The sequence below is a fragment of the Falco biarmicus genome, chromosome 4, assembly GCF_023638135.1.
Source record: "Falco biarmicus isolate bFalBia1 chromosome 4, bFalBia1.pri, whole genome shotgun sequence".
Lineage (NCBI taxonomy): Eukaryota > Metazoa > Chordata > Aves > Falconiformes > Falconidae > Falco > Falco biarmicus.
The window spans coordinates 102,655,431-102,667,534 of NC_079291.1; the positions used below are offsets into that span (position 1 = coordinate 102,655,431).

At 35.3% G+C, this 12,104-nt stretch overlaps 1 protein-coding gene across 31 annotated transcripts in view; it reads right to left on the reverse strand.

Moving 5' to 3' along the window:
- Positions 1–12,104, reverse strand: part of SLMAP (sarcolemma associated protein) — an 89,034-nt gene that overhangs the window by 24,318 nt on the left and 52,612 nt on the right. For 13 of the 31 annotated variants that reach the window (XM_056336977.1, XM_056336968.1, XM_056336967.1 and 10 more), the window contains 2 exons: positions 8,250–8,312; positions 2,150–2,206 (listed from right to left, as the gene is read on the reverse strand). The exons of 4 other annotated variants lie outside the window; for them this stretch is intronic. In XM_056336977.1, the coding sequence (XP_056192952.1) occupies positions 2,150–2,206; positions 8,250–8,312 (120 nt within the window). Of the gene's footprint in view, positions 1–668; positions 819–2,149; positions 2,207–8,249; positions 8,313–12,104 lie in introns of those variants that run through there. 14 more of the 31 variants (XM_056336988.1, XM_056336982.1, XM_056336974.1 and 11 more) reach the window with 3 other exon arrangements.

Sequence of the window (12,104 nt, forward strand, 5' to 3'; positions counted from 1 at the left end):
ACCAATAGGGTTAATATATGAAAATATATGTAAAAAAGGAGTAATGAGAAAGCTGCGTGCATTGTTTTTTCAAGTAACAAGACAACAAACAGAACGAAACACCCCCAAAATGAAAGACATTAAGTGGAAACTGAAGACAACCTGTGCACCTACACAGGGAAATTAGGAAGACAACAAAACACAGACAGATTAATAGAAATAAAAGTTTTCTATTTCTCTGTGCCAGAGTAACATCCACTTGCATGTGAAACGGAAGGCAGCAAGTACAAACAAAGCAGCTGATCCAGAGCCACTTTTCCTGTCCTAATGTAACTGAAATCACTGGAGAGGAAGAAGGGGAAAGCACCCGCGCACTTAGAGCACATCAGGGGTTCAGATCTGGCAGCTATTCCAAACATCTCCCTCATTATTTCAGCAGACTTCAAAGCTCATAGTGACTGGTGTAATTAAAAACTTGACAATCGGAGTTGGTTCTTTGCTAAAACAAAAAGGGTACTTCCCTGGTTTTAGGTTTTTAACTAATATCTAAAGATGTCAGGACACAAAGCATTTTATATGTATCATACAGAAACAAGCCCACAAGATTGCCATTAAAGCCGCAGTAATTACTAAACAAAGTAATACATTCTTTTTAAAGTATTAAGAAAAGTATATCCTAAGAGCCTCACCCATGTCGTCTATATTAGTGGCCAATCCAGAAGCACTAAGCTGAGCAGTATCTGTATCCAACTAACTTTACCATATCTGGTCATACATGGGAACAGCTTTCTTGCTCCGTGTGAAACAGGAGGAACAGTGCAAGTTCCAACCGCTGAATTAATTCTCTCTCCCCCCACCTCCCTCTCATACTCCCCTCCCACCCACACTTGGGTAACACCAGCTCCTTCCTCCCTCCTATCCTCCTCCCCCTGAAACAGGGAACAAGATGAGGCACCAGGGGAAAGATGCATCAGTGTCTACATCTGCAACAGCAAAAGTAAAAAAGAAAATGATTTAGAAACCTGCTTCCTATTCTGGAACCAGAACCATAAGCACAAAACTCCTTCCTGTACTATATTGTTTCACAGCAGTTGTCCCTATTTCCCATAATAAAACTGAGCTGAATAAATATAGCCAAAATGATGAAGTATATTAAAATGTGTTGACATCATACTTACTTGATGAGTTAGAATATATTAACAAGCACCAAAAATAGCACACTGCTTTGCAAGATAACTGGCATGCAAGTGTTACGTTACAGTTATTGTATGCATTCTTTTGCCAAATATGGCATGTTGTCTATAGCTTACTCACCTACAGAAACAAATTAAAGGTGCAGTTTCATAAATTAAGGTAAAGAGAAGATAAACTGTCTCCAAAAAATGAGAACTTTTAACAAGGTAACATTTATTCAATACAGTAACACTTCACAGAAGAACAGAAGGCAAAGAAATGAGTTAGTATGACTAGACATTAACAAAAAGCTACAAAAGTGGAGTCAGCCTACAAGTCCAAACAACCTCACATTACACATAGGAAATACTGATCTACACACTTTATAACATTCCCGATTTTGGCACTGTAAGATAAGGATGACGATTCCTTGACAAGATAAATCTTTCCTAATTAGCTCCTTGTATTTCCCTTGTTTTATACAGAAAAGAGTTGAGACATAGATTTTACTTGGAAAAGGCACGTTTAGGAGGTTAATAGTTTAAAGTTATGAAGGTGTAAGTTAAAAAAAAAGAAAAGTCAAATTAAAATACACTGATATCTAAAACTTAAAATAAGATCAAATGTTATTTCTATTCAGTTTAGTCCTATAATGGAACAAAAAGACCTGTTGAAAATTATGCAGGCACTAAATATTTGAATCAATTTAGAAGAATTATTATCTTTTAATTATTTTTTTTTAAATGCACACTCAGGTAAGAACTCAGTCAAAACTGAGACTAGCATTTCACCTTCAAAAATTGTTTCCGTTAAATCTTTTTACCTTACAATAGTATTTGGAGCAGAGTTTAATAAACAATATACCTGCCCTATATTGATTTTTTTTTTTCTTAAGTGAGTATTGAACAAAACTCAAACTGCTAGTTTAAGACAGAACATGCACTGAAGTGACATAAAAACATGCTTCAAAAACAATTAAATAATCCAGCAGTCTAACCTTTCAAAAGCTTTGTTTCTTCCACTTTGGTTAGATGTCCTTCATCTATGATCTTGTCTGCCAAACAAAATAAGTGTTACTTTCCAAGATCAAATTAAGCAAGCTTTTCCCTGCACGCATCTACGCAGACTACATTCCATGACCAAATTAAAAGCTGATAGTATTACTTCCTACTCAGGCTTGAACAAAAACTTTATTCTGGCATGGAATAATGAAACAGAGCATACAAGCCTACTGGAACTTTGTGATAAAGTGCATAATTATTTCTTCTGCAGTTTACTAGCTTACATTATTAATGCTTCAGTTCACTAATGAGAAGTTAGGAAAATTAATTTTTACAATCTTTTTTTTTATAGTTATCAAAGAAGGAATTATAAGAGCTGGTTGCCTGAAACAGGTATCGACCCGACACAGCAGAAATCTAGAAATACGTCACAGTAGAACAGAACTGAGAAGCCATCTCCACATCACAACTGCTTTAATAGTACCTATGAAAAGGTACACAGAAACAGCGTTTCTTAGCTTGCAACTTTTAGAGCGCTACACAAACTTCCATAAAATTGTGCATGCATCATACCATTCAGGGTCACAAAAAAATGAGTTTACACATAGCATTCACAGGAAAGCCTACCCATATATGTCAGGTGAATAAAATCCTAAAACACGGAATTTGAAACTAAATTGCTAACTTCATCCTAATTTCAGCTAGGACACGAAGGCAAACAGTAAGACCAAGGGAAGAAAGGTTTGGATTAACCAAAGGCACTTAAAGAACTACCGAACTAGTAATTAATTAATTTATTTTTCAGAGGAGATTTTCATTATTGCTAATTCCTGAAGCATGGGCTAGCAATGCCACCATGCAAAATTATCAAGGGTCACGTATCTTACAGATCACATCATCCATTTCTATGCAGTAGATCTTGAAATTTAGACAATGTTGAAAGCTGTTAACAACAACTGAAAGACCAGGCTGGAAGCTGCCTCCGTCTCTACTCTGTGCTCTCCCTGCTGGATCCCTGCCAATCAGCCACGGAACTGAGTGTGCTGGTTATCCCATGTGCTATTAACAGGTAACTGAGACACAGAGAAAACTGGATGACCGGCACATACAGGAGAGTTCAGATTAAGGAAGCTGGATGGCAGGAGATTGTTTTCAAAATTTTAATTTAAAAAAAAAAAAAAGAAAAAGTGAGCTTCAGTCAGCATTTCCAGCATCGAGTATTTCTGAAGATCAGCAGGTCTCTGTACTCCTCTGATGGCATGTTGCTGTAAGCATTACAATCTAAGGACAGTGGCAGGACAAGATTTGAGCAGAGGTATCTTTTTCAGCCCTAAATAGTAGACAAGCTTTCAGACAAAATATAACCCTGAGGCCTGAAGAACCACTCACACGGCCAAAAGTTTATCCTGTCCCCTTCCCTCACCCACAACCAGACAAACCAGTCTGAAAGAGGTATTTCCTCCACCTACTTCTGTCTCCAAATATTATCCTGCACTGCTATAACATTTTACAAATACTTCAGAAATGCACTGAACAGCACAGTGGATTTTCAGGATTGGCTTCAGGTCTCAAGCAACTGCAGGACATCACTCATCATCCAAGTTCAGAACGGTCTCGAGTTCATGAGAGCTGGAGTCACGGCGCCCTGACTGAGGAAGGCACCACGGAGGGACAAGTGGCTGCAGCCAAGTATCATGAGCCTTCTTCCATTCTAAAAAATAACACCTAAAAAAGTCTTCATACGTAATTATTCCAGGACTCAGCTGAGGCTGGAAGGGGGCAGGGAGGAAGGCAACAAGAAAAAGCAGCTGAGGAGTTCTGCCCATATGTCTGAAAGAATTAGCTGAATGCAAAAACCACACACTCAAAGTAGCTATCGACTATCTGTTCTGAAGGGGTAACACCTCATCTGTGCTAGCGTGTTGGCTTAAAATACACTTCTACAATCAGTTTACAGAAGAAAACTTAGCATTATGAACTGATGGATCTTGGAGTTTTCACAATTCAGTAGCTGTTAAAACCAGAATAATTATAGCACAACACAAAGAAACTAGTCTTCTTGACCCAGATGTTTTTGCAAACTGAAACCTTAGGAGCAGATCTTTATGCTTTTAAGAATCTTGAATTCCTACAACTAAAAAACCTGCAGACTAATTTATTTCCTTTTCCATGGTGTCTTACTGTTTTCTAACATCCATTATGAATTTCAATATTTGTACAAAAATGTTCCTCTTGACACAATTTCTTCAAAGAACTTCAGCAGTAACACACAAGTCCCCTTGCCAGTGGGACCCAAAGCTGACAAAGCCAGTATTTTTGACTTCGTGGCTGACCTCTCTCCTAACTTACAAAACAAGTAAGCATTCTCCCTGTTTTAAGAATGTTAGCATTAGTATATTTCAAAGCCAACAAAAATTTGTTTATTTTAGCATGCCTGTGTATATTTAGATAATAAACAGAAAACTGGATGTAGGTATCATTGAACTACATAGAATCTTACTCTGCACTGTTACCACCCTAGTCATTAAAAATGGCAACATCCAAACAACAATCAGAAAGTAAAAGCAGATGTACCTGTATTTTTAAAACCTCCCTTTTTCAGATCTCTGCATATTTCAAACTTAGTGGTTTTTTTTAAAAAAAAATCAATTCACATTTTTCCTGAATCAAGATGTGCATTTTTGGCTACCAAAAATATAAATTAGAATGAGAATCCTAGCTTTAATTCCTGGCACAAATAATTTTTATCTTTCATGCTACCCAGGCGCTACTTAACAGAAAGCAGAGTTACTGACACATATCATAAATAATACTAATTTTCACTCAATGTGCTTTAAAGTTAAACTTCCAGTTCATCTTTAAGATAGTCTATGTTTATTATTCACTGATGAATACAGTTCAAAGACAGCTTTCTCTTCGGTATTTAGGCATTTCCTATTTTTTTGATTAACAAACTCCCTTTTAGATTTAGGTTGTGTATCACTGTGTAATATATGTAATATAACAGTTAAGATCTATTAACATTACAATGATTACTTAAGATGTCCCAATACATTTTTGTATCAAATTAGTTTTTGAAGGAGGCCAGTTTTGAAGACCAATGAAAGGAAACCTAGCTCTCAACACACAAATTTCAGACCATTTGAAAAAAACGATGCTAAGCAGCTTCAACTTTACTTGCCACCTACAGGACATAAATTTATGGAAAAGTTGAAAATAGCTTTTCAATCCATCCAAAACCTACTTCATTCTAGAGAGATAAAAAAAATATAAAAACTTAGCAAAAAAGCAAAAAATTTACTTGCATTTAGAATCAGAAATGCAAAAAAACATGAAATGAGAAAGAAAAAAGGATGCAAATAAAGAGTTAGATTGGAACAAAAGACAGGAAGCTAGCAGGGCACCACGTCTCTATACATCACCATCATTTTTGGTAGGAACATATGATGTACTAATCAAAAAGCAGTACCATGACTTTTGCTGTCCATGTCACTGTTATTCACCACTGGTTGCTAAAAACAAAATGTTATGAAACGAGCAACAAGTGAGCTGGATGTAATGATCAGACGTCCCAGATCACTCAGAGCAAGATTTCACAACATTTTAGAGATGTTGTAGATCAGGACAGATTACTGGATGGTATCATGAGCCATATTCTGCTTAAAAAAAGAAAAATAAATCAAAGTATCTTCAAAAACTTACAGAAACCAGATTTTACAAACAATGCTACCCAAGTTAAGCATTCAAGCAGCATTGTAACTTACGATTTTAGTGTCCTGTTGTTTCTCTCCACCAAAAAAAGTTCTAGCTTTACTACCAGGAGAGGTCTTGATTGCTCTTATCAGTTAAGCACTTCTAATTGTCTTATACCTCTGGCAACTGTCTGTATAGAATACCAGCTTGTTTAATCATCTAATTTTCTTTCTTGTACTATCTCACATACTCAACTACCTTGACTCAAGCTGTTTTTCCTCATTTCTCTGTTTGTGCTTTCCCAATTTAAGTGCTTCTTCCCCAGGATTATGGAGATGTGCATTTTCCCTGCTGAATTCCATGGTTGTTTAAAATTCTCCTTTTTTTCCTCCAGATTTCTCTTATGGTTTTAATTCCTGTGCTCCTCTTACAAACCAGTAAACCATACATAACACAACTTCAATGAGTGACCCCTATTAAACTACATGTTCTTTCTCAAGATTGCTAATCTTTATGATACTGTTTTAGTTTTACGGTTTAGATACTTCAGTATTTGCTGCATGTCTTAAAACGCCGGTTTCTGGCGATCTCTGGAACTACAACTTTTCTCCCCATCAGTTCCCAACCCTCACTGCCCCAGAGAGCAAAGCCCAGGAGCAGGACTCAAGGGTAGCACTTACATACAAAATAAAATAATAGAGCCCACAGTTTGCAGCTTAACCTCATGATTTTGCGGATCCTGACTAAACAGATTTGAATTTGGGAATGGCAAACTTTCAGTCCAGGAATAAATACAAGCTGCTGACTTGGAATCTCTTTTTATGTTCTCGGTTAGGCAGTAAAAACTTAAACTGTCAAAAAATTGCAGAATACTGAACCCTTTGAACTCGTATTCCTTCCTTTAAAAAGGCAATCGAGGCCTTACACTGTCCTTACTCTAGCTTTTAATCACTCAAGGAAAGGGAGGCATAAGTAAACTGATCTTTATTTTACACTTATTACTACTTCAGTTGCATATCAGAATCTTTTACTAGATCCTGATGGTCAATTCGCTTCTCAGTAGTGACAAGACTGGTCACATTTAGTTTGCAGAGGTGATACTAACACAAGTTTTGCTAAAATATGTTAAGCTAACATCCAGAGAATGAAAACAGGCAACCAATTTGTATATGAACATCACTCAGTGTGCTCTTCATTTTCAGTCTAGACAAAAAAATATTTTTATCAAACTGTTTTATCAAACATTTAATTTCAGGTCATTTTTATGTACTGAATAAAGAGGATTCATACAAGATCTTAGCAAAACTTAAAACTATTTTAAACTTCAGCCTGACAGAAGACAGCTACAAGTCATTCACTCCTAAAAAAACACATTTCTCAAAGTTTAAATCTTCTTAGACAAACATTAGCAGCATCCTGTCATTCAGTTTATAGCACAGCAATCCATATCACAAGGAATAACATCAAACAGGTCTGCCACACTTCCTTACTCAAATTTAAAAGGGAAAAGAAGAGTCCAATGGGCATAACATAAAAAAAAAAAGGTACTGCCTTGTTTCTGCTTATAAATACTTCTGTCTGCTCAACTTCAGGCACGTAACTTCTGTAAACTCTTAAGTAAAAAACTAGTTCTTTATGCTACAAAGGAGTTTTCTTTGAAGTTTAATAGCACTTTTCTCTCTTCATCCTAATAATGTTTTTCTCTCAGTGGACAGAAAGTTTTAACATCTTAAGTTTTTCTTTTATTATAGATATGCAGACTGTGCTGCTTCATCACTCATTTTCAAAAACAATTTCCTTTGAAAAACACATTTCTCTTTCCAGAATAACACATCTTTCTAAAGATTGGTATATTTATGCATATTTATGTTCTATTTTTCTTAAAATTATCTCTTAGATTTCCACATAAAAATTAAGGTCTTCTTTTCATTTTTGTTCTTTGTAACAACTAATTTGAGGAATGTATAAGGCTCTTAACTGTCAGATAAATTATAAATATCTGAAATGGAGAAAAGGCATCATTACTTTATCTCTGTCCTAGTGCTGCCTGTGACAACTGCTTAAACAGTGTTTGGCGTTCAACTTCTGAATTCGTTACAGGTGAAAAATTGCACTCAGTTTTAAACATCATGTGGCAACATTACCAGCCTTTCATTAGTTGGAGGACAATAATGGATTAACTGCTAAGAGACAATGTGATCATTGCTTTGCAAGAGCAAAGACGTGCTCTTACTACTGCTACTACAGGCATCTGCTTAGCATCACAATGCCACAATTCTATGCCCTGAAAATTTCTGCTACTACAGAAAAATTAAATAGTAGTGACAAGTTCTGGTTTTTATCCACCTTCTCTGGGTTTTCTGCTGTTTTTAAAGCAAATGTGATGAACACTCTTGTACTCACTCTGACATTCTATGAACTGATGAATAAAAGTGCAGTCCCCTCCACTCTTTGAAAGAAAGTGCTCTAGTAAAGAAAGAAACACTTAAGTTTACATCTTCTTATCATTTTCAAATTGATGCAAAAAAAATTTGAAAGGAATATTAACAATATTTGTAATTGTGTATTTACAGTGAACTTTTGAAATTGAGTTAATATGCAAGCAGACAAGACATGTAATTGAAATTACGTCTGAGTGATAGCAGAAAATAGATTACTCTCTTGAATTAATCAGAAGAAAGAAGTACTTTAACTGCATTTTCAAAGGGTACTTTTAAATACTAAAATCTGTTAACAGTTCATAAGCATAATAAAAAGCCCCTTACCTCAGTAGAAGCTATTTAAAAAAATCAAACCAACTTTATTTAATAAAATTTAGTAAGAACCTATTATTAAAAGTCCAAACATTCTGCATTTGGCATACTGCTCTTTCAGATTAGGTGGTGACAAGTGAATTCCACTCAATTGCCATTGACAACTTTGTATTTTTGGCAAAAAGATTAACACACATACGTGATATTTAAATCACAATAAATTTAGAATACGTAAGATGATACACTACTGAAACATGCAACTCCATAGCACTGATGCCTCTAGTTTCTCCCATTGGATAATTCATCATCAGACATGGATAACTGCAAATGCCAAATCCAAGCATTGAAGAAATGAGAAATATGTATTTAACCTATATTCTTCAGCATTTTTTATTACCTTTAAAAGGGCATTTAGTAAGTTTTTCTTTAGTCTTCACGTCTATTCTTCATATCTAATACGTTCTTTAAATTTTAAAAATGTAAAAATTTTCAAGTGTTGCTGAATAGCTCCCTTTACTTTTTAAACAAAGCTTTACTGTGCAGAAACATCAATTTTTCAAAGGGCAGCTCTACAGCAGAGATCCTAAAACTGGGCTCAGTTCCCAGGTTTACCCAATTCCTTCTATGTGACCTTGTTCAGCTCCCCATTCCATCAGAATCTTGCATCTCCAAGTAAAAAGGTGCTAACATTTCCTTTCTAAAGGACCTCAAAAATCCTTTGACCTCAGGAGTCTGGCAATCTGGAAAGGCTACTTTTTAGTACATAAACCAGCAAAATGTGTTACATTCTAACAAAACTGTTCAAGCATTAGCTTCTGATATCAGAAGCTTAGCTGTTAAGATCCAACATGTAATACTAAGCTTTACTGTATTTCAAAGTTACTCCAAAAAGTAAACTTTATTCTAGCCCACAGGGCCGGGGCTTTTAGAAGACAATGCCACGGCTATAACATTTATTTTCCATATTTAAACATTTTATATTTTTTTTAGCCTTTTAACATGATACTTTAAGTGACGGCACACAACTTCTCATATCTTTCTTTACGTAATATATGGCTCACAAAACAAATATGAAAGCCAGGTGTGGTGCAACTCACTGAGAAACATACCACTTACAGAAATAACTCAATTCTACACAACCATCACTGGTAGCTTGCCGAATAAGCAAGTTACCCTCTACTGCACCAGAATTTCCATGTGTGCAATGAGAGAAAATGAATGCCTAACCATCATGATCTTAATATACTTCGTTAAAAAAGCCTCTAGAGAGACTGTAACATGAGTTCTTAGCTCCTTTGCTCAGAGTACAGCTTCTAATTTTATGGACAGCCACAGAAAAAGTACTGTATCATCCTTATTCTTGCAGCAACTAGGCAGTACGCCTAGAAGAATACCTAGAGGACTTGACCTGAAGTTTTGACAGATAGGAAGACAAAAGGAATCTTAAAAAGCATACTAATTTTACATGGCTTTACCATCTTCTGACAGTGAGATGGGGGAGAAGGTATGTACAAATTTGTATACAAACAGCATTTTTAAAAATTTTTTTTAGTTCTTCACTTACAGACTATTTAGCACCAAAAGGAAATAGCATTACTGACTTCTGCCTTCAACACTGAAGTCTTTTCCTTATGCAAAATATCTGTGACCTCTTGCCAAAGCAGCTGAACCTACATGATAAACCCTAAATTCTTACCTCTTCTGAAATAATGCAAGACTACTCAGGAAAAAAAACCCTAACAAAATAACCCAACAAACTCCAGTAACTGCCTCCTGTGGCTTTCAAGAGAACAAAATCCAAAATCTGGCAGAGAAAATTACTGCCCATCTGTCATTATATGAGGGCTAGATAAAGGACAGGAAGATACAAAAAAGCACAAACTGTTGTGAAGAGAACACAGGCCAGCAAGCTGTAAAATGCCAGAGAAATCTGGATGGAGCAGGTATAGCAGAGATGCAGAAGAATGAGGTACAACAGACAGAATAATGGAAAAATATAATTCTAAAATACAGAATAGCAAAATAGGTGCATGACAGAAAGAGGTAACAGACTAACACACAGAAAGACAACTTGAATGAGCAGTCATATGTTGTCTATATTAACAAAGAAAAAGAAACTGGCAGCTTCCTAAAACTCCCAGGTTTAAGCACAAGTTCTACTGTTACTCAGAGGATGGAGTAATCTATGTTTTCATGCACACATTCAGATGACATTGACTCTTTTATCACCCAAAATAAGTCATGAAGAGACTGCTTTTTCAACTTTGACAAAAAAGTGGTATCTTTGATACAATGATATTGGTTATAATCACATAATAATGAATTCCATTTTTAAATAACTTTTCAGACAACCTACACTCAAACTGATGAGGTAGCAGTATTTAAAAAACTAACAAGACATTCCTATTAAGAATCTTAAACAGAACCAACTGTTTGTTACAAGAAAAACCTCATATTTAGTGTGATGTTATCAATTACTTCTCTACAAAACAATATGCATTTGCACTCAAACCTTGAAAGCTTTTCCTAAATCTTTCGGTTTAGCTCTAGGCTACTTTTGTTCACATTATGGCAAGTTTTTCTAAACCTCCAACAATCTAATCTTCAAAGTTGTTGGGGTTTTTTTACTTTTTACATAATTAGAATGAAGAATCACAATCCCTATACAGCACCTCAGTTACACTTTGCAAAGAAGTTAATTATTTTATGGGGTGGAAGATAAAAAAAAAAATTAAAAGCAAATTTATTTCTTAACTATTCTATCAAGCATTAAGAGTATTACCAACCTAAAATTACGCATTAGCAAGATGTATCGATCTATCTAAAAACTAAGTACAGCAGCCCAGAGAACCAGGAACAGACATTAGGTCTCCTGCTTGCTAATCTCAGCTTGCATCACAGCTAAGTGCTTTAAACACTAAAACATTAAGGGATAAGGAGTACTTATATTAAGGGGAGGTGGTTTTTGTACAATTCCTGTTAGTGTTTAACAGATCTCTCCTCCTGCTCCAAGTAAGAACTAGTCATGAGGTTATGCCACGATTAACTTCTTTGCTATTGGTCTCCCTAGTTAAGAAGCTCTTTATTTATAATAGGAAAAAAAAGGTAAAAAGCTAAGAAATAGAGCACAGAGAGTTTTAAAACGTTGTTTCAAAACAGTATACAGTAATCCTTAACCACTGTATTAGTTAAAACCACAAGTTCTCTATATAGATGTCCCAACCTTCCAATTAATACTACCACCATTCCTCAGAGCTTTCATTAGCCAGCAATGACACAGCAAATGCTGAAGAAAGATACATCAAGGGAAAATCTAAAACTAACATAAGAGGACAAATATATCTTAGCTAATGGAACAATTCAGTGAATTTAGAATCATAATCAGAATAATCTTTGCTATATGTGATACTGGGCATATTCTTATCAGACAATTTTATTAAAAACACTTCAAGTGTTTGTTAAGACAGTTAAAATACTTAAGCTTTAGCTAACTGGTCTTTATAAG